The sequence below is a fragment of the Urocitellus parryii genome, chromosome 2 (genome assembly GCF_045843805.1).
Source record: "Urocitellus parryii isolate mUroPar1 chromosome 2, mUroPar1.hap1, whole genome shotgun sequence".
Classification (NCBI taxonomy): Eukaryota; Metazoa; Chordata; class Mammalia; order Rodentia; family Sciuridae; genus Urocitellus; species Urocitellus parryii.
Window position 1 is genome coordinate 94,495,567 of NC_135532.1, and position 23,285 is coordinate 94,518,851.

The 23,285-nt window shown below is 42.1% G+C and overlaps 2 protein-coding genes and 1 pseudogene across 2 annotated transcripts; 1 reads left to right on the top strand and 2 right to left on the bottom strand.

The window, feature by feature from the left end:
• Nucleotides 1-7,071: 7,071 nt before the first annotated feature.
• On the bottom strand, nt 7,072-9,316 carry LOC113179365 (IQ domain-containing protein F5). Its single transcript, XM_026383934.1, has 2 exons — nt 9,313-9,316; nt 7,072-7,532 (listed from the first exon to the last, which is right to left on the bottom strand). The coding sequence occupies exons 1-2, from the start codon at nt 9,314-9,316 to the stop codon at nt 7,072-7,074; spliced, it is 465 nt and encodes a 154-aa protein (XP_026239719.1).
• A 9,223-nt stretch (nt 9,317-18,539) lies between these two features.
• On the bottom strand, nt 18,540-20,940 carry LOC113179364 (IQ domain-containing protein F5). The gene is made up of 4 exons (XM_026383933.1): nt 20,929-20,940; nt 20,072-20,140; nt 19,898-19,939; nt 18,540-18,986 (listed from the first exon to the last, which is right to left on the bottom strand). Exons 1-4 carry the CDS (start codon nt 20,938-20,940, stop codon nt 18,540-18,542), a joined length of 570 nt encoding a protein of 189 aa, XP_026239718.1.
• Nucleotides 20,941-21,507: 567 nt separating this feature from the next.
• Nucleotides 21,508-22,988, top strand: LOC113179363 (cyclin-dependent kinases regulatory subunit 1 pseudogene; annotated as a pseudogene).
• Nucleotides 22,989-23,285: the final 297 nt, after the last annotated feature.

Sequence of the window (23,285 nt, forward strand, 5' to 3'; positions counted from 1 at the left end):
GTATGTTGACACCAATTCATGTCTTTATACATGTACTTTGGATAATGATGTCCATCACACTCCACCATCCTTGCTAACCCCCTGCCCTCTCCCTTCCCCTCCCACACCTCTGCCCTATTTAGAGTTTGTCTATTCCTCCCATGCTCCCCATTCCTACCCCACTATGAATCAGCCTCCTTATATCAGAGAAAACATTCAGCATTTTTTTTTTGGGGGGGGAGGATTGGCTAACTTCACTTAGCATTATCTTCTCCAACACCATCCATTTACCTGCAAATGCCATGATTTTATACTCTGTTACTGCTGAGTAATATTCCATTGTGTATATATGTCACATTTTTTATCTATTCATCTACTGAAGGGCATCTAGGTTGGTTCCACAGTTTAGATATTGTGAATTGTGCTGTGATAAACATTGATGTGGCTGTGTCCTGTAATATGTTGTTTTTAAGTCCTTTGAGTATAGACCATGGAGAGGGATAGCTGGGTCAAATGGTGGTTCCATTCCCAGATTTCCATGGAATATCCATACTGCTTTTCATATTGGCTGCACCAATTTGCAGTCCCACCAGCAGTATATGAGTATATCTTTTTCCCCATATCCTCTTCAATACCTACTGTTGTTTGTCTTCATAATAGCTGCCATTCTAACTGGAGTGAGATGATATCTTAAGAGCAGTTTTGATTTGCATTTCTCTAATTGCTAGAGATGATGAGCATTTTTCCATATATTTGTTGATTGATTGTATATCCTCTTCTGAGAAGTGTCTGTTCAGGTCCTTGGCCCATTTATTGATTGGGTTATTTGTTTTTTGATGCTTAGCTTTTTGAGTTCTTTATATACCCTAGAGATTAGTCCTCTCTCTGATGTGTGTATGGTAAAAATTTGCTCCCAAGATGTGGGCTCTCTTCACCTCACAGATTGTTTCTTTTGCTGAGAAGAAACTTTTTAGTTTGAATCCATCCCATTTATTGATTCTTGGTTTTAATTCTTGTGCTATAGGACTCTTATTAAGGAAGTTGGGGCCTAATCCCACATGATGAAGATTAGGGCCTACTTTTTCTTCTAATAGACACAGTCTCTGGTTTATTTCCTAGATCCTTGATCCACTTTGATTTGAACTTTGTGGATAGGGGTTTAATATCATTTTGTTGCAATATAGATTTCCAGTTTTCCCAGCACCATTTGTTGAAGAGGCTATCTTTTCTCCAGTACATGTTTTTGGCTCCTTGTCTAATATAATTGTAATTCTGTAGGTTAGTCTCCATGTTCTCTATTCTGTACCATTGGTCTTCCAGTCTTTTTTAGGCAAACACAGAAAAAAAACACACACACACACACATAGAAAAGAAAAAAGGAGGAAAGAAAAAAAGATCTTCAATAAAAAGTTAACAAATTATTTCCATTGGAGTTCAAAAGGTTCTCGGTTTCCCTTCTCAGCAGTATTAGGTGGGATCATCTGGAATGTAATGCTTTCTCTACCCTCAGAGTGGCATTGCTAGAGGGAGAGAGGTAATCCTTGGGTGGAACTCCTGGAGATGGGGTTTAGGCTTAGGAGGGCTCCAGGCTGATTTAAAATCTCCTGGCCAATTGCTGAAAGCCAACTTGCCAGGAGATTTTAAGTCAGTGCACCTTCAGGGCCATGCTGGAAGACTGCACCCCAGAATTCTCCCCTGGGTTCCCCTCATGTGGTGGAGCCACCAATTCTTAGTCCACTATGTCACCTGCAGATCCCATGTTTCCTGGTCTCAGTTTCAGTCTCCAAACTCAATTTGTCCCACCGCTGCCCTTTCAAATTCCTGGCCAGATGCATCTCTCCCATGCAGTCCTGCAAGCAGCCAGAATGGAGGGGGAAGGGGAAAGCCAGGTGGGTTTCCTCAACATGTTGTCCCTTGTATAAACCTCTCTCCACAATTGATTTTCTCCTGGTCACTTAGACACACTCTATGTTGTGCAGTGTGGTTTTGCCAGACCTGTGTTTTGGGCCAAACTAGGGTTTGCCAGGAATCAGCTCCCTCAGCTGCCAACTTCCTGCCACAGCTACAAATCATTCCTTCCTTGGTCTTCCACATGCAGTGGGAGAGATGGGGCTTCTTTCCTGCACAAGGATGTTGTAAATTGTGCCTTTCAGCTTAGTCAGGCAGTGTCTTTGATCTTTTAACTCTGTCCCCACAGGGATCAGGCATCCTAAAAATTTGGGTTCTTTAATTCCCTTATCCCTCCATGAGCAAAGTGGAGGGACCATTCTGACTGGTGCCTCCAGATGCAGCAGTGGCTATGGCAAAGGGGATTTCTTATATTATATCCAACTGCCTGAGTCTCCAATATGCTTTGAATGTTCATTATTAAATTTCAGTAAAGTATGCTCACCCCCCCCCCATTTTTTTGTTCATCCACCTTGTTGAGAAGCTGCCTATCTGCTTTCTTGGTTTCATACCATGGAGCAGCCAGAAAAGCAACCTTCTCTATTCCACCATTTTAAAAATTCCCCCAGTAGTATCTTTAATGCAATTTATTCTGATAAGCTCCTTTTGGTACTGAGGATTGAACCCAGGGTGCTTTTACCACTGAGCTATATCCCCAGTCCTTTTTATTTGTTTGGTTGGTTGGTTTTTGAGACAGGGTCCTGCTCAGTTGCTGAGGTCTCAGTAAATGGCTGTCATCAAACTTGAGATCCTCCTGCCTCAGCCTCCTAAATCACTGGGATTACAGGCATGCACCATGCCCTGTTATTGATAGGGAAACTTAAGAGCTGGTGGAAAGTAGCATTTGGCCCAGGAGATGGTTTGAAGAGAAAGAAATAGATAATGAAAATGTACAGAAGGTAAAAATAGGGTTCTCAGATTTTCTACACAGTTCTTTTTTTTTTTGGGGGGGGGGCTACTGAGGATTGAATTCAGGGACACTCGACCATTGAGCCACATCCCCATCTCTATTTTGTATTTTATTTAGAGACAAGGACTTACTGAGTTGCTTAGTGCCTTGCTTTTTGCTGAGGCTGGCTTTGAACTCATGATCCTCCTGCCTCAGTCTCCCAAGCCACTGGGATTGTAGGCATGCCCAGTTTCTGCACAGTTTTTAACTTATCTTGTCTGCAGTTTAGTACTGATAATATTAACATGACAGTATTATACTAAGTACATGATAAAATACATTTAGAAATCCTTAATGGTACTGATTAGGTCAGTTTATATAACTGTTCAACCAAATTATTAGAATTTACCTAGTGGTGAACTTACCTTGGAAACTATCAAATATATCTATATTTAAATAAGCCAATTATTGACTCTAAATTGAGGATTCTCTATGTACAGTTTAATTATGTGCCCATAAACACTTTTTAAACTTACTATTTGATATGTACAAAAACATCATGTAATCCTCTGCTAGAATTTGGTTTGGAATGTCAATCTCAAGCTTAACCTTAATTTGATGCAATTTAAACATACCAGAAGACTTAAGATATTTTATACCATATTATTTGTTGGAGAGAAATGGCATTAAATACTAATACTTAAGTTCAGCAATGGATAAGACAGTGTAAATTCCAACCAGAATTTTTTTGTTGGTTTGTTAATCATGAAAGGGTGAAATGAGACCTTAATGTAATTATAAGTGTTGACAAAAAAAAGAATGTAATTTAAAATTAAATAAATTAAATTAAAAACAAAAGGGCAAAAAATTTAAACATTTTTCCAAACAAGTCAAATGCCCTACAAAAAATGCCCTACAAGAATATGAAAAGATGGTGGGCTGGGGATATAGCTCAGTTGGTAGAGTACTTGTCTTGCATGCACAAAGCCCTGGGTTCAATTCTCAGCACCAAAAAAAAAAAAAAAAAAAAAAAAATGTTCCTCATCACTAATCATTAGGAAGATTCATATCAAAACCACAAAGAGATTAGCTGAGGCCCACAAATATACTTCTTTTGTGTCTAATTAGGTGCCCAAGCAATTATGCATCCACTAGTTGAGAGATATACTTACCAGGGGGTTATTGTTTGAATATAAGTGGTCCCCCAAAAATTCCTTTCTCAATGCAGGAGAGGAAGTGATTAGATTATGTGAACCGTAACCTAATCAGTAGATTAGTCAACTTGATTGCTTAATAATTTGGATGGATTACTACTAGATGGTAACTATAGGCAGGTGGGGCAAGGCTGGAGGAAGTGGGTCAATGAGGGCATGACTTGAGGGTTAGATATTTTGTCCCTGACTCCTCCCACTCTGTCTGCTTCCTGGCTACCATGAGGTAAGCAGCTCTCCTCTGCCATGCCCTTCTGTCCTTCTGGGCCCAGAGCTATAGAGTCAGCCAACTGTGGACTGAACCTCTGAAACTATGAACTCAAAATTATCTTTTCTTCCTCTAAATTATTCTCATCAAGTATTTTGTTCAGAGCAATAAAAAAGTGACAAACATATACAATTATTTGTGTTGATTCCCAAATTTGTTTATGTCAGCTATATTTGTTATATAATTTTTTAAAATACCAAGTAATTAATGAAATATAAGTGTGAAAAGATAGTTATTTTTTCTATGAAAATCAGTTTAATGCTTTGCAATCAGTGATGCCAAGTTGTTCACACACACACACACACACACACACACACACACACAACAAGAAACCATTCGGAGGACTATATGGAGAAAGCAGAGACAAGTGTGGATGAGGATATGGAGAAATTAGAAATCTTGTGTACTGTTGAGGGCAGCACACAATGATGCAGCAGCTATAGAAAACAGCACAGCAGTTCTTCAAAAAAAAATCATAATAGGATTACCATATGATCCAGCAGCAATTCCACTTCTGGGTATCTATCCAAAGGAATTGAAAGTGGGATTTTTTTTTTTTTTTTTTTTTTTTTTTTTTTTTTGGTACTGAGGATTGAACCTGGGGCCTTGCCCATTCTGGCAAGTGCTCTATCACTGAGCTACATCCCTAGCCCCTCTGTATTTTATTTTGAGACAGAATCTTGCTAAGTTGTCCAGGCTGGCTTGGAACTTGTGATACTCCTGCTTCAGCCTTGCCAAGTAGCTGGGATTACAGACATGCACCACCATGCTCAACCAAAAGCAGGAACTTGAAGCAATATTGGTATACCCATGTTCATAGTAACACTATTCAAATAGGAAAAAAGTGGAAGTAACACAAATAACAATTGACAAATGAATAGCTAAATAATAAGTGGTGTATGCATTCAGAGGAATATTATGCATCCTTAAAAGGGAAAATCATGCTACAACATGGATGAACCTTGAAGACATTACAGTAAGTGAAGCAAGCAGTCAATTTGGATGATTCTACTCTTATGAGTGTGCTGAGGGCCATTGCCAAGTAGGAATGATGCATCGAAATTTCCTTGTCAGTGTACCCCATGTTAAATGGACTTGCCTTGGAAATCCGCTGTGACCTTGCATGTGTGTTTGAGAAAGGTGACACTGCTCAAGGACGAGGGTGGATCCAGGTTTAAGGTGTATCCTGCAGGTTTGAGGAAGTATCCCGCTCCTTGGGTTTAGGGGGTTCCCGGTTTAAGACAATGTGGTTTTAGGGAAGTTCCAGGTTTAAGTTTATTGCTGCTGGGAATAGGGCGTTCCTGCTGCCTGAGTTCCCGCTGAGTTCTCGTGGAATTGAGAAAGTATTTGGGACATGAATTGTGCGGGCAGATTTTAGATTTCCCCTGAACGTGTGTGGAGGCTGGTGTGAGTTCGGGAATAAAGAATTGCTGTTTGAATCTACAAAGCTGTGAGTAGCTCGTGATCTTGTGCCCAGCCAAGACTGCGGCATGAGTGATCTAGATTAGTCAGTTAGATTAGTCAAATTTTGGGACAAAATAAAATGGTGGAGGTGGGTGCAGTGGTGGAACATGCCTGTGATCCCAGAGGCTCGGAAGGCTGAAGCAGGAAGATCACGATTTCAAAGCCAGCCTCAGCCAAAGGAAGGCACTAAGCAACTCAATTAGATCCTGTCTCTAAATAAAATACAAAATAGGACTGGGGATGTAGCAGAGCGTTTGAGTGCCCTTGAGTTCAATCCTTAGTATGCCCCACAAAAAAAAAAAAAATAGAATAATGGTTGCAAGGGGCTGGAAGGATGAGGAATTGGTGTTTAATGGGTACAAAGTTTCAGTTTTGCAAAACCCAAAAAGTTCTGGAGATTGAAAGGGTAAAGTTTCTAAGCTGGAAAGCTTGAATATAAAAGATTAGGTATTATTAAGTTCCTCTGTTACACCCAGATTCCTGAGATAGTTAAGACAACACCCTACTGGCCATTTAGCCTAGGGCCCTGTGCAGTTCGTCACAGGGCCTGGACCAATCAGTTTGAATGTGTAACCCGCTTACAAATGACCAATCAACCCCCGCCCAATCTGTTCCCACCAATGAATGTGCCAATCACGTTTCAGAGTTGTTGTTCAATTTCCCCGGGCCTCATGATGATTTGTTCTGATGTATGCAAAGCCTCCCGCCCTCCCCAAAAAGTGTACTTAAGCTCTGTTTGAACCTCTGCTCGTGGCTCTGAGCTGCGCTCCCTTCTTGAGTGGGCACAGAGTCCCAGCGCGCTGGAATGGATCCCCAATAAATCCCCTTTTGCCAATTGCATGGAGTAAGTCTCTTGTGTGTGGTCTCTCCCTCTGACGTTCCGCCGGACCCCTCTTACAGAGATGATCGGTGGTAATGATATCACAAGGTGATTAAACTTAAGTCGCTGAACTGTACATTTTAAAACAGTTAAAATGGTAAACTTTTATGTTTTACCATAATTCTTTAAATAAGTCTTAGAAAACAGTACTCCCCAAAAAAGAGCCAAGGATGATGCAAAACTCCAAGGGGCCACAAGGAGCACTATTTACATAGTCTCCCTAGAATTGATCCTCTTGGGTGTCTCCCCAACTGCAGCACACAAGGCTAGGCTCTGCAAAGGGTTATTCACTTGTAACCAGACTACCCCTGCTGATTCCCCAAAGCTGATTTGTGAGTTGCCTACAGTATCTGCCATCATAAGCTCCAACGATGACCTCCTGGAAATATGTCAAATAAAAAGACAGCTGGGAACGCAGATAGAGCAGACCTGATCATTCTTTTAATGGAAGGGGTATGTGTTGTTGCACCTTACAAGCCTGTGAACCCAGAGAGATTTCAAGTTGAATATTCAATTGGTTTTCTTTGAGAGCATAGTCTCCCTGAATAAAACCACGGGTATGACAACTATGCCAACGCCAATAAACCTGGATGATGCGGACAGCATTTAGCAATCGACAGTATCGTGTGCGGATGCGCCACATTCGGACCCACGCCTGCAGCGTGACGACTGCCCACTCTTTCCGCGCATAGAAATCCAGCGCATTACGCCGCCTATTTTCCATGAGCTTCACCCGTATCTGCCTCCACCATAACTGGATGGTCCACGCCCTGAGGGAAGCATGCAGCAGTGTGCGTCGCACCAACGTGCCTCGCCACCAGGCCTGGATGAACACAGCAGCAGTATCCTCTGTGCTTATGATGACCTTCTCATCCGCGGCGTCGTCGTTGGAGCCTGGCAAGAGAACGCAGAGAATGTTTAGGACACTTAGGAAACTCAGGGTGTGCCAGGAGCACGCATGTGTATCAACAATGGCCACTTCCTTAAGATTTCAGGAGCACTGGGCATGGCCACAGCTAGACCCAAGAGACCAGGTAGTTTCTGCTAGTTTCTGCTAGTTTCTGGCTGATGGACATGGAAGCATCACATTGACCTCTAAGTCTAAATGTCACTGTTTGTAAAATTGGGGTATGTCTGCTCTAGCTATTTCACCCAGTGTTCCTCATTTAGTTGGCCAGTCTAGAGCAAGAATATCATGATTTAGAGGTAAAAGAGCTTCAAGTTTCACCTGGACAGGACAGCTTATCTGGAATCCATGACCATCTCTTCAGATCCTTCCCACCCCTCTTGGCTTGCCCTGCACCCTGCCTCTGACAACCACGATGGTCTCCAACAATGATATTTTGATAGAGGGAATAGGATAGACTCCCTCACGGTAGCTAGACCCCCAGTTCTGGCCTATCCGCAGGTTAGCCATTGAGCTGTTTAACCACAAACTGTTGTGTCCCCTCTGCCTCACCAAAGTAGTCAAAGATTCTTCCACCTCACCTTGTTATTGACAGGTTCAACATGAGTTAACATATACATGGGTGCAAACAAATATTCATCCACACTAACACACACATTTTAAAACCTGGCTTCCCACACCTTGGCCCTTGCATTCCTAAACATAGCCCCATGACAGCTCCCAAACCTATGTGGCCTGGGTCTACACTCCTTGCCACACTCCCTGCTCCTTATCTCAGCCAGACCCAACTCTCTCTGCTTAAGGGTGAAATGGAGAAAAGAATAAGAGGAGGAGGAGACAATCTCTGTTCATCCCAGCTCTGTGTACAGCAGCCATTTATCCCAGTTTACCTGGGATGGCCTGGGTTTATGCCTGGTGTCTTGGCATAATGACAGCAAGTGCCCCTCTCAGTGAAACATATCTTTGGACAATAAATAACATTTTCAGGTCTTTGAGTCATGCCACTGGACTTCGAAGGCCAGAGATGTCCACAGCAAAAGCTAGACCTAGCTACCTTAGGAGTTGAGGACCTAGGGAGGTAGTGAACATGGTATAGAGGCAGCAGGGTAGTGAGTGAGGAGATGTGTGGAGTTGATTCCCTCTTCTCTCCTCTGCTTCCTCAAGTTCTGTTCTATCAATGTGATTTCATCATCCTCTTCGATGATAATTTAAAATGGGTTGTTGTCTTTCTACACTGGAGTTCAGGGGGGGAAACACAGGATAAGGTAAAAGGTGCTCTCCTATCACCAGATGTCAAATCAACCACAACCCCAACTTCCACGCCTTTCCCAGGACTCCAGACACGAAGAGGGAATACCCTCTCAAAGAAACTACAGGAAATTTACCCTGCCCTCTCAGAAAGTTTGGATGGATCCATCTGTTAAAAATCAATGAATGGTTAGCAATGATGGTGGAATGTGATGGACATCATTATCCAAAGTACATGTATGAAGACATGAATTAATGTGAACATACTTTATATAAAGAGATATGAAAAATTGTGTTTCTATATGTGTAATAAGAATTGTGATACATTCTATTGACATGAATTTAAAAAAATAAAAGCAATTTAAAAAATAAAAGTATTATATGATAAACCCAGACTAATTCCCTCTTAAGATTGGGAGCCATCTCACCACAAAGGCATGAAAAGCTAATTTCGGCTTTACTATAAATTACTGCGATTTTTAAACTTGCTTGGAATGCCTGCCTGTGCCTTGAACTCACCCATGACTGGCTTTCCTAGATAACAACCCTCTCTGAAATTTAATGATGCCTCATAAACCTTGGCCTTCCCCGGCCAGATAACAACCCTCTCTGAGGCTCTAATGACCTTCATAAAGACAACCTTCATAAATTCTGATGTTGGGGCCAGCAAAAATATAAACTAGCCTTTGTGTTATGCTCATCAGATTTTTGTTATCTGTAAGTTCTCAAACCCCACTTTGTGTAACTTTCTGGGCTATAAAGCTGCACTCCTGGAGAGCTGTGGGGCTGCTTTTGTTCCCACGGTTTTTGTTGAGAGAGGTAGCCCTGCCGGTTGAAATTATAAGCTTGATTTAATTTGATTTCAATTGGAGTCTGGTGGTCTTTTCTTTGCATGGTTGGTCTAACATTATAAAAAAAAAATCAATGAATGTGCTGAGTACGATGTTGCATACCTATAATCCCAGTGGCTCAGGAGGTGAGGCAAGAGGATCATGAGTTCAATTCCAGCCTCAGCAAAAAGCAAGGCATTAAGCAACTCAGTGAGATCCTGTCTCTAAATAAAATACAAAATGGGGCGCTATGGTTCAGTGGTTGAGTGCCCCTGAGTTCAATCCTCAGTACTCCCCCGGCCCCCACCAAAAAAAAAACAATTAATGTCCCTAACCAGGGGATGGATGGTCAAACCCCCACAGGTCTGTACTCTACTAAATTACCCATAGTTGTGGGCTAGATGGTTCCATCACCCTCCGGTCTGCCCTCCAGCCAAAGCTCCAGTGAAAGAGTGGGGGTGGGGGGAGTAGAGAAAAGGCTGTGTTTATGGTGATGTCATAAGGGCACCTATGACTCAGGCACCAGCATGGCTTCCAACAGTTGAGCCCTTCTAAGGGAAGCCCAGAAGAACTGTCCTTTTCTGCCAAATATCTACAAAAATAACACCCCAAGCCAGATGGAGCGGTACTTGCCTATAATCCCATCAACTTGGGAGTCTGAGGCAGTGGGATGGCAAGTTTGAGGCCAGCTCAGGCAACATAGTAATACCCTGCCTTAAAATAAAATTGGAAAAAGGCTGGCGATGTCACAGGGTCATGGGTTCAATTCCCAGTACCTCAAAAATTAAAAATAAAAACACTCCAAATGGTGAGTGACACAAAAGCATATGATGATACTCATTATCACCTGGCTGATGTTCATTAAATGGGTTTCAGTTGATTGAAACAGTCGTATACTAAAAAACAATTAGAATGAGTTTGTTCTCTAGAAAGCGATATAGAAGGGTACACAAGATCTAGTAAGTGAAGTAAATCAAGATGAAGAAAAAGATGATTACCAAGAAGAGTGAAGCAGATGGCATCAATATGCCAGACCTTAAACTATACTCAGAGCTATAATAACAAAAACAGCATAGTATTGGCACCAAATAGACATGTAGACCAATGGTACAGAATATAGGACACAGAGAAAAACCCACATAAGTACAGTTATCTTATATTAGACAAAGGCACCAAAACATATATTGGAGAAAAGATAGTCTCTTCAACAAATGGTGCTGGGAAAACTAGAAATCCATATGCAACAAAATAAAAGTAAACCCCTATCTCTCTCACAAAACTCAACACAAAGTGAATCAGGACCTAGGAATTAAAACAGAGACACTGTGCCTATTAAAAGAAAAAGTAGACCCAAATCTCTATCATGTCAGATTAGGCCCCAACTTCCTTAATAAAACTCCTACAGCACAAGAATTAAAATCAAGAATCAATAAGTGGGATGGATTCAAACTAAAAAGTTTCTTTTCAGCAAAAGAAACAATATGTGAGGTGAATAGAGAGCCTACATTTTGGAAGCAAATTTTTGCCACACACACATCAGATAGAGCACTAATCTCTAGGGTATATAAAGAACTCAAAAATCTTAACACTGAAAAAAACGAATAACCCAATCAATAAATGGGCCAAGGACCTGAACAGACACTTCTCAGAAGAGGATATACAATCAATAAATAAATATATGAAAAATATTCAACATCTCTAGCAATTAGAGAAATGCAAATCAAAACTACTCTAAGATTTCATCTCACTCCAGTCAGAATGGCAGCTATTATGAAGACAAACAACAATAAGTGTTGGTGAGGATGTGGGGAAAAGGCACACTCATATGTTGCTTTTGGGACTGCAAATTGGTGCAACCAATATGAAAAGCAGTATGGAGATTCCTTGGAAAACTGGGAGTGGAACCACCATTTGACCCAGCTATCCCTCTCCTTGGTTTATACCCAAAGGACTTAAAAAACGGCACATTACAGGGACGTAGCCCCATTGATGTACAATTCACAATAGCTAAACTGTGGATCCAACTGAGATGCCCTTCAGTAGATGAATGGATAAAGAAAATGTGGTATATATACACAATAGAATATTATTCAGCCTTAAAAGAGAATAAAATCATGGCATTTGCAGGTAAATGGATGGAGCTGGAGAATATAATGCTAAGTCAAGTAAGCTAATCCCAAAAAACCAAATGCCAAAAGTCTTCTCTGATATAAGTATGCTGATTCATAATGGGGATGGCGGGCGGGAAGCATGGGAGGAATAGACAAACTTTAGATAGGGCAAAAGGGAGGCTGGGGAGGTGAGGGAGCATGGGGTAGGAAAGACAGTGGAATGAGATGGACATCATTACCCTAACAACATGTATGAAAACACGAATGGTATGACTCTACTTTGTGTGCAGAGACATGAAAAATTGTGCTTTATTTGTGTAATATGAATTGAATTGCATTCTGCTGTCATATATAACAAATTAGAATTTAAAAATTTTTAATTAAAAAAAAAGAAAAAGATGACCCAAATATAAGCACTTATTTGTATACAAATGGGTTCAAGTGCTTTTCTGTCTTTCACTGTCTTGGAGGGCATCAAGGTCTCAATTGGATGGATGACCGGTAGCGCAACAGACCCACCTCTACCCAACCTCTAAAGACCCACCTGGACATTATTTCCCCTCAAAGTCACAGTCCAAGGGGTCACTGAGACATGCATTTGGAATGTACAGGGTGCCTAAGGGAAAAGCCTGTGTGGATCTATAAGGAGAAAGCAGGGAAGGAAAGGAGGCCATTTGAGGCTGGGGAGCATGTTGGTGTGAAGTTACTGGGGTGAGTGGGAGAGGAAGACAGAGGATGGGGGAAATAGTGGGGACAAAATGTGTGGGACAGGGAAGTTTCTGGAAGCATACATTTGAAGATGAAAGTGTTGGCTAGACCCTGTGAGACCTGCATAAGTTTAGAGCCTTCATCTGTCTGGCTTCAGAGGCAAGGCCCTCATCACCAGAATCCACTGTCCATGGGAATAACAATGGAGTGACATTAGTCCCACTTTACAGCTGAGGAAAAAAGAGAGAAAGAGACTAGGGTTCCACAGTCCCCCAAAAAAACTTTCACTGCCCCCCACCCCTATACTTTTCACTACCTCCCAGTAGTGCCAAGTTGGGGAGTACACCTTTGTGTTAGGCCTTCAGGGGACATTCCAGATCCAAACTGTAGTGGTCACATTCTTAGGTACTGGGAATTAGGACTTCAACATATCTTTCTGTGGGGACATAAGTCAACCCTCACTAATCACAAGCCAGTCACTGGCTGCAGTATTCCCCTAAGGAGAAGACAGAACTGGTCAACTCTTTTCCCTGGGGCCAAAGGCAATTCTCAGAAAGAGAGAGCAGTGACCCAAGAGCAGCCAGTATTCCCAACTCTTGTGTGATGCATCACCCACTATTCAGCAAGGATCCACTACATCCACACATCTTCTGTGACCCATCCCTTTATGCCACTCAGATCTACCTGCTTCCTGTAGTAAGTTTTCACCACTTCAAAATAGCTTCTTCAAGATTCCAGAGAGACATCTTATCTCAGAGAGACACACTGAAGTCCCCACTACTACAGTTGACCTTGGAGCCATTACTCACACTCCTTTCTCCCCCCACCCGAGTCATCTACCACCCTTTCTAGATTTCCTTCATCTTTGACTAGCATCTCTGCCAGAGAGAGAGCATTAAAGCTATGACTATGACCTGTTCACATCAGCCTCCTTTTGCCAAGAAATGTGCTAGTACTAAAAGGAGTCACCATATTAGCAGGAATAATAACCCTGATCATTAGGATGGGGTGGGCTATACTCTGGGGGCAGATAATACCCTTTGAGTGAGTCACTGGACGATCTCTTGGTGCCTTACCCTCAATTGTAATGGTAGATGAACCCATATGGTTAATCATGGCCTAAGAAGCGCAACCAGAGAATGAGATTCCCCAGGGATAAGGATCTAGATCATCATACCCCACTGTATATCTGAAATAAATCCCCATTCATGGGGTGTGTGAGAGAGATACTTTTGGATATGTTGCAAAGTTGGATCTGATAATTTGTTGTTCGTTTTGTTTTGTTTTGTTTGCTTCTACGTTCATGAGGCACATTGGTCCATAATTTTCTATTGTAACACTGGTCTTGGTATCAGATAGGCCACCATGCTCAGCTTAAATTCAATTTTTTTTTAATGGCTGTAGTATAACTCAGGTTATTTGTTTCATCTTGGTCAAGTGTTTGGTAGTTTTTGCTTTTCAAAGAATTGATGCATTTCATCAAATCAATGGCTGTATAGTTTGTTCATCATACTCCCTTACTAAGCTTTGCAGGTACCATATGAAGCTATGAGGATGAAATGACCCAGCAGAATTGCTCCAACCAGAGTTCAATTCCCAGGTCTCTGTTCACCTGGATCAGTCACTGTAATTGGCATATGGAAGGGCTTTGACCTCAGACAAGGCAGGCTCTCTGCCACCCAAGTGACCCCTGAAGGAGCTGACAGTTACAAACCAAACTGTGAATTAATAAAGAAGTCTCTAAATTAATAAAAATGCTTTCTACTCTGCTTTTGTGCTTGAATGGCATTTGAGATAGCATATCACTCGATGCTTAAATATATTTTCTATCAGAGCACGAGGGTGTTGCTTCACTCTCTCCTTGGACCCCATGTTGCTGCTGAGGGCAGACATCAATCTGAAACTTATTCCCTAGTTGGTAATTTGTTGCTTTCTCCTCCTCTTTAACTTTTGGAGTGTTTTATATTCCTCAGTAATGACACTGTGCTGCAACCTCTGTTGCTGTCAATCTGTTTTCTTTTACCTTTTGAGGGCAAGTGAGTTCCTATAAGCTCTGGGAGTCATTCACGCTGTAATGTTGCTGCCATCCATTTCTGTACTTTCTTTCTCAGGGACAGACACTCAACCATGGCAGAAACTTCTGGATCACTGCTTATTTTCTCTAACCTTTTCATTTCTTTGCCCTGTTGTGCTGCAATCCAGGATTATTCTTCATGTCAAACATTGCACTCACTAATCTGCACTTTAGATGTCTTTTTTGCTACTCATCCCATCTGTTAATTTTGACAAGCATTTTTCCTAAGGTCCATAAATAATGGTTTGCTTTTTTCATACTTAAGATATTTTCCTCTGTCCACTGAGCATATTAAATTCACTTTTTAAACCTTTCTTAAGACTTTCCCTTGGCCATTGTGTTTCCGCTTATGGGGTTTAGGGATGTTTTTTTTCATGCTGTGGCTTTCCAAAGTTTGATGGTTCTTGTTTGGGTGTCCCTCTTTGTATTTTGACTTCCCCACAGCTGGTTGATAATTGCCATGTCCCTGACTCTGAGGATTACAAGGGAGGTTTGAGGCAGGCTCATGGCAGGCTCATCAGTCTCCTGGTTAAGGACATGACACAAGGCCCTGCCACTCCTCCTCAGCACACTCTCAAGAGAGGGCCACCTGGACACAAGCCCTCTCTTGCCAGCTGCCTGGTTCCCTGGAGAGCTGGTTAGTACATTGCAATCAGCCCCTGCAGCAACCAAAGCCAGCTGCTTGGACAGCCTATGTAGCCACTCTTTCCTTTTTGCCCAAGACCTTTTTTATAACTTATTTTCTTTCAGTCTTTTTTCACATATGCCTTCTTTTAGAGATTTCACATAATTTCTATCTACTGATTATCCCTTCCTATTTAGGTACAATTAGAGATTTTGGAATTAATATATTATTTTTCTGTTGTTCCTATGAATTCATAGAAGGAAAGGAAGTCCTGAACCTGTGCTTATACATTTGGATCCATTTTCTCTTGGATGTTTTCTGAGTTTTCTATGTGGTTATGTTTCCTTCAGGTTTAGGATGAAAACCTAAACAAATTTTAGCCAGTGACTGAGAATTTTCTTCTGCAGATGGTTTGTCTCTGATTTTTTTTTCAGTTGTTAATGGACCTTTATTTCATTTAGTTATATGTGGTGCTGAGAATCAAACCCAGTGCCTCATACATGCTAGGCAAGCGCTCTACCACTGAGCCACAACCCCAGCCCTGTCTCTGCTTTTTAATTAGAATTTTAGTTTTCTCTTGTCCTCCCTTCCTTCCTTCCTTCCTTCCTTCCTTCCTTCCTTCCTTCCTTTCTTTCCCTCCCTTCCTTCCTTCCTTCCTCCCTTTTCTTTCTTTCTTTCATCTTTCTTTCTACATTTCAATGTAAATGTACCTGGAGAGGAGAGAACAGCCGTGGCACAAAGCCAGTGAGGATGCCAAGAAGAGTGCCCAAGGCATTGGTGTTGAGAGGGAGAGAACCTGGCAGAAAGAAGAGTCCACACAGGGGTCCAAGGTCATATCAATAATGTGTATCATATCCCATGGGATGAGGAAGGCAGCCTTGTCTCATAGTTAAGTCAGAACTTGGGCACTATACAGAGAATTGATACATAGAGGGTGTCCTGACATTTCCTGACAACTCTAGATGGGCGAGAGGGGCATTTCCACAGAGTAGCAGAACAATGAGGGGACAGAACCACATGAAGAGAACAATCGTCCACTGAGGTATCAGAGCCCAAGCAAGGTAGAGAAGGTGTTTGTACAGGAAAGAGATCAGCAGAAACCATGGAAAATTAGGTAACTGTAAGGAAGATCAAATAAGAAAATTAAGAGAGGTGCAGTGGCACATGCCTGTAATCCCAGCAATTTGGGAGGTCGAGGTAGGAGGATTGCAAGTATGAGGCCAGCCTGGGCAACTCAGCAAGACCCTAACTCAAAATAAAAAGATAGAAAGGGCTGAGGATGGATGTAACTCTGTAGTGAAGCACCCGAGCTCAATTCCCAGTATCAAAAAAAAAAAAAAAAAAAAAAAAAAGCAAGGAGAGAAGAATATGGAAAGGAGAAAACTAGAATGAACTCAGTGAGTTTAGATTGGGATTGAAGGTCTCAAAGGAACTCACAGATTCCAACATAGAAAGATATAGAAATAAACAGTGATGTGAGTATTGTTTGTGCATGTATACAAACATATACTTCCCAGCCCTGCCCACTGAGATGGTCTGGGAGCAGGGCTAGATCACCTGTAAGAGTTTTGTGGATCATTCCAGCCGACCCCAGAATTTGCTTTTTCCATGTCCACCAGCATTTAAAGTCTATGTCTGTTTTGTGGATGATGCTGATTTTTTTTTTAGCTTTATTGAGTTTTAATTGACATGTTAAAAATATATAAATACAGGGGCTGGGTTGTGGATTGGGGCTGAGTTGTGGCTCAGTGGTAGAGCGCTCACCTAGCATGTGCAGGGCCCTGAGTTTGATCCTCAGCACCACATAAAAATAAATAAAGATATTGTGTCCAACTACAACTAAAAAATAAATTTAAAAAAAATATATATATATATACACACAATCATATTTAAGGTGTACAACTTCATGTTTTAAAGAACAGCAGAACAATGAGGTATCACAGTATTTGACATTTATCCTAAAAGGTGGGGGTCATTAGCTCTGTTTCACAACTCATGAAACTGAGACTTAGAGAAAGGAATCAATTTGTCCGTAGCCACATGGCAGTGACAGACAGAGCTAGGGACCTGACCTAGATCAGAGAGTGACAGAAATCCTTCAGAGAGAGAGAGTGAAAGACCCAGGCACTGAGGCAAAAGAACAGAAAACAAAGAGTTAATACCTAAGTACAAGACAGAGAGTTGGAGCCTGAGAGCCCTGGGCATTGTCTCAGAACCTCTGTGAGCTACAAGATTAGGTCACCAGGGAAGAGTCAATAGAGCAGGGCTGGATATAGAGCTCTGAAGGAAAGGACTCTTCTTTGAAGCAAACAACTCAGACCTCAGACTCCTCCCTCTCTGCAGGGACCTGTGAGATAGCAGTATCCAGGCAAGAAGAGGGGCAGACTGGCTTTAACCTCTTAATTGGCCTTTTATTACCAACTAGCCCCATTTCCACTCCCAAGTAGCAGCATGTCACAGGAAGGGACTTTCAATTCTACCTGGAACATCCTGTACAGAGACAAGACAAAGCTAAGGCTTCCTCAGCTCCAGGGTCTGTGATAGCTTGAGGTGTGACACTCACCTTAGGGTAGGGCTGGCAGTAGAATGCCATCTCCCCCGTCCCCATGCTGTGAGAGACCTCTCACACTGGCCATGGGTGGAGGAAAATGAATCCTAGCCCCCATCTGGGCTGAAGGGTAAGGGACACATGATGTTTAAGGTGGGAATGAGAATTTGAGGGGCTGGGGGTATAGCTCAGTTGTTGAAGTGCTTATCTTATATGCACAAGGCTCTAGGTTCAATCCCCAGCACCACCAAAAAAAAACGAGAGAGAGAGAGAGAGAGAGAGAGAGAGAGAGAGAGAGAGAGAGAGAGAGAGAGAGGGGGGGGGGGGGGAATGAATTTGATTGGGCTCTCTAACAGCTTCCTGTTTGGGTCTCAAATTCTTACAAGCTGTCCTCAGGGATACAACCCCAGTTGTGCAGGGAGACAAGATTATGGGCTTGTGGTGGGTGGGCTTTTCTTAATCATGGTAATAAGGAACAAGCCCTGAGCAACTAGGCCCAGCTGGGTGAAATTCCTGGCAAATGTACCGCCATTGCTATGACCCCCACCCTGAATTTCTACTTTACACAGTTTTGGAGAGAGTGTGCCATTCCCTAGACCAAGCATGAGTGATGCCCCCCTGGGGTTTGTCAGCCTTATCAATCTGTAACCCCTGCTTTCCTACCTTTGGCGCCATTGCTAATCAATTATAGTCTGCTCAGTCTAGACAAGGAGCTCAGATCCTTCTCTACACAGAGCTTCAGATAACCCCTCAATTCTTTAGCACTAACATACTTGATGTCAAGTGTCTCTCATCATCTACCATGTCCTTCCGCAGTTTGTCAAACAAAGGAAGTATTTGGAAGATCACTTCACTGCTTTATTGGGAGGGGAATACACTCTGTCACAACACAGGGCCCTGAGCCCAGCAGGATCTCCAACTCGAGATGCAGCTGGCTGGCTGTGACTCGGTATTGGCCTTTGATGAGACCCCGGGAAGCACAGGTGTGGCACCTCCAGTAGGCCTGGATAATACGAACAGCATTGAGCACCTGGCAGTAGCGCTGACGGATGCGCCACATGCGGGCCCAGGACTGCAGTCTGACTGCTGCCCACTCCTCCCGTGAAAATTTATCAAGTGTCACCCGGCGCCTCTTCTCTGCAAATTTTGCTTGCATCAGCCTCCACCAGCACTGAATGACCCAAGCCCTGAGGGCAGCGTGTAGCAGTGTCCTACGCACCAGTGTGCCCCGCCACCAAGACTGGATCTTTATAACTGCCTTATCTTCTTTGGAGATCTCATCCTGGATCACTGGAGCCTTGCAAGAAAAAAAGAGGAGACATTCAGAGAATGTTCCCCACCCATTTCAGTCTAAGGTGTTCCAGGAAAGATTTCTGAGTCCCTAGAAACCCTTCTAAAATTGGCTGGAACAAGAAGAGCAGGTCAGTGACCTGCCTCTGTCACCTTCTGCTTAATGGTTACAATCGTATCACCTTGCTCTTTGAGTCCTAGTCTCAGTCTGTAAAATGGGAATACACCTTCCCTGGCAATCAGTTTTCCCATAGATCAGGTTAGCCAAGCTACAGCAAAACTCTATGATATGAGTCAAAAGACAATCATGATCTGCCTAACCAAGACCCATATCCCTTTAGACCCTCCCACCAACTGCTGGGAGGGGAGTGGCATCCTTAAGTCATCCTGCCCTCATTCTTGACTCTACCTCATTTTACAAACTACTCCCTCCCTGTCAAGTCCGGGTATTAAAAGTTTTACCCAGCCAGGTGTGGTGGTGCACACCTGTAATCCCAGCTGCTCAGTAGGTTGAGGCAGGAGGATCACGAGTTCAAAGCCAGCCTCCGAAACTTAGCAAGTCCCTAAGCAACTCAGCGAGACCCTGTCTCTAAATAAAATATAAAATAGGCTAAAATATAAAATGAGTTCTACCCCTGGTACCAAAAAAAAAAAAAAAAAAAAAGTTTTATCCAACCCAGAAATATCAACCTCTCATCTCTTCCCCCATCTTCACTTCTCTTGACTTTCATAGTTTGAATTAGTTCAACACACACACACACACACACACACACACACACACACACACACACAATTCTAACAAAGCCAAGCTTCTCACGTCTTGGTCACTCCATTTCATAAACACAACAGTCCCAGCCCCAGCCCCAGCCCCAGCCCACTATGGTCTGAGAAGTCATACTTTTATTAAGTATGACTTACTTCAGTATCGTCCGTTTTCTGTGTCTCAGCCAGAATATCAGTCTGAAAAGGAAACAGGGGAAAAGGATAAACAAGAATGAGTTTATTCCTCTTGGCTTAGGACCATGCAAAAGACATTAGGCACAAGCATTAGGACCCAAGGATCAGTGACACTTAAGGCAAGGCTCCTCCTACCTCTACCTCTGATGGGTTCTCTGATAATAAGGGATTTTCATCTTTATCTTCAGGCTGCTCCTCCTCCTCCTGCAATCAGCAGTTAGGAGAAAAGTAAGAGTAAGGCTGTCATCCCTCTCTCTCCATTCAATAGCCCACACATCCCCAGAGTTTCCCAGAGTCTTCAGATGTCAGAGGGTCCCTGCATCCTGAAATATCTATGGGGGCATCCTTAAAAAGCCTAGTGTATCTGGCTTTCTTGTATTCACCATTGGTCACACAGGGATTGGGTGTAGATGGTTCAAATCCCCCTCAGGTCTGAATTCCTCTAGCCATGGCATAAGCAGAGAGAGTTGAGGAGGGAGATATGATGTCATAAGGGCTGCTATGACTCGACACCAGATGAATCCAACAGTTGAGCCCTCACCAAGGAAAAGACAAAAGTGCTGCCTTTTTTTTTTTTTAACCATAAATGGCCAAAGCCTGGCTTTAAAGCCAAGGCAGCACAAATACTAGCCCATTGATATACAAGCATATAAAGATAGTCAGTTATTGGTAATAACATTTAATTGAAAAACTTAAATATCCACCAATCGGGGATTGCTTTGGTGGTTTATAATCTGTTTATATCTTAGAATACTGTATATTAAAAATAGTGAGTTGATCTATTATTACTGATGAGGAATTATATCCAAGATGTATATATAAGTGAAAAATTAAAGATCACTATGATCCCATATACATGATTTGAAAATGAATATAAAGGAGAAAGGTAAATACAGAGAGTGTTACCAATGATTACTGTGTTAGTTTTTCATTACTGTGACAAAGTACCTGGAAAAATTAACTTAGAGGAGGAAAGATTTATTTTGGCTCACAGTTTCAGACATTTCAGTTCATGGCTGGCTGGTTCCATTGTTTCTGGGCTGGTGGTGAAGCAGTACAACATGATAGAAGAGCATGGCAAATAAAAACTAATTAACTTATGGCAGCTAGGAAATAGAAAGGGGCCAGGGACAGTATATAGACCCCAAGAACATGTCCCAGGAACCCAGTCCCTTCAGCTAGATCCCACTTCCTATAGTTTCTTCCCCCAGAAAGGAGGAAGAAATGCTACTTCATGAGAATATCAAGAATTTCACCACCAGTTAGGAGATAGAGGGCCACAGAGACTATAACTTGGTCAGTAACCATAACATGAAAACACTGGATGAACTAAAAAAGAAAAATAGCAATTTTCTTTAAGTTGTCAAAGAAAAATAGATATAAAAAGTGTACATAAATTCAATTTCAATCCTTTTCTAGTTCATGACTGTGGTTATTTACCAAAACTCTGGACACAGGAACAGAGAGCTGTGAGCCTTCCAGATGCAGAGTAATGTTGTGGGGTTGAGGAGAAATCAGTTGAACATTCAATGACTGCACATGAGCTGCTAGAGTAACCAGAAGCTGCAACCATGATTTTCTCCTTGGGACTCCATCAGACCGGAGACCGGTCTGGCAGGCAAAGCAAGATTTCCAGTCTAATAGTGCAGTGATTCCATACTTATGCTGGAACTAAAGGGTCTAATCCCACCCTCAAGACACCTGAAACTGAGATGAATGAAAACTAGGTAGTGACAACTCGGTCCCAATCTAACTGAACTCCTGTTTAATGGGAAAATGGCCTAGCTCAGTCTCTAATACATTTATCCTGTGTTTGGCATATATTTTTAAAAAATGAGACACATGAAGAAGCTGGGAAAAGACTGTGACTTGTAACCAAAAGGGAAAAAATTAATAGAGGAAGACTCACAGATGACTCATATGTTCAAATTAGCAGACAAGGACTTTAGAATATCTAATATGATATAAATATGGATGGAATGGATAAATATTTTAGAGGAAAAGGTGGAAAAATGAAAGAAAAGATGTCAGATTCTGATGATGCTGTGGTTTGGATATGGTTTGTCCCTTAATACTTGTGCATTAGAAGTTGGCCCCTACAGAGGCAATGGGAGATCTTTAAGAGGTGAGGACTACAGGGAGCTAGCTCCTCAGGTCCTTGGGGTCACTGCCCTTGGAAGGGAATGTTGTTTCCTGGACTGAAATTCTCTCAAGAGGAAGTTAGTATAAGAGTGAGGCTGACCCCTGACTTGCTCTTTAACTTCCTGTTCAGTGATATGATCTCCCCCTTTCATACATGCTCCTGCCATCCTCCATGAAATGCTCCCCAGAAGTATGGTGATATCAGCACCGTGCCTCTGAGCCTCCAGACTGAGCTAAATAAATCTCTTTTCTTTAGAAAGTTATCCTGCATCAGCTAATTCATTATAGTAACAAGCTATTACAGGCAAACAAATGGAAACTTTTTTAAAATAACAAAAGAACTAAATAAAACCTCTAAAACTTAAAAATAAAGAATTTAAAGAGAAAAGTGGACAATATAACTAAAAAGATGAGGGATATTGGGAAACAAATGGAAGCTCCAGAAAATGGAACAAAAGAACTATATGGAAATTCTAACATTGAAAAATACAATGTACAAAATACTGGATTATAAAACCTCAAGGCAAATCAAAAAATTATGCAATCTTGTGCTAGTCAGCTTTCCACTCCCATGACAAAATACCTGAGAAAATCAACCTAAAGATCTGGCATGCTTTTGGAGAGGTTGGCAGCTTGGTGCTGGAGGCCTTCAGGCAAAGCAATTATGTCAAACAAATTTACTATTCAGACAAATATGACAACAAGGAGTTCAAGTACTGGCATGTACTTGACAGAGCCAAACTGGTCCCTAAAACCCACTGAATCTGACAGAGCCAAACTGGTCCCTAAAACCCACTGAATCTGAATGGAAGAATCTTGGTGTCAGGGATGGGTTCATTATATGATCCATGAACCAGAACTTCATATCTTGCTATTTTGGCAGCCACTACCCAAGAAGCCAAAGAAATGAAGCCTCCAGCTTTACATAGCTACCCTAACTTTCTGATATCTTTCTGATAACATGATCATGTTTCCTTCTTGTTTTCTACTTTTATATTTAAAGGATACTCAATACACTGTATGAATGTGCTGATAAGGCTTTGTTTGTAGAATAGAGCCACTACTGCTGGCCCAGATGAGTGCTTTGTGGCCCACAGCCTTAGCCACAGTGTGCTTTGTATCCAGCAGAACACACTTGGCAGATGGATGGAGCATCTGAGAATCAGACCGTGGCTGTTACAGGGATTGTGTAAACTTGCTGTTTTGT

Coding starts and splice junctions, on each gene's coding strand:
- LOC113179364 (XM_026383933.1), bottom strand. Junction 19,940..20,071: donor AGAACCCATCAGAGGTAGAG/GTAGGAGGAGCC, acceptor TTTCCTTTTCAG/ACTGATATTCTGGCTGAGAC. Junction 18,987..19,897: donor AGAAAACGGACGATACTGAA/GTAAGTCATACT, acceptor TTTTCTTGCAAG/GCTCCAGTGATCCAGGATGA.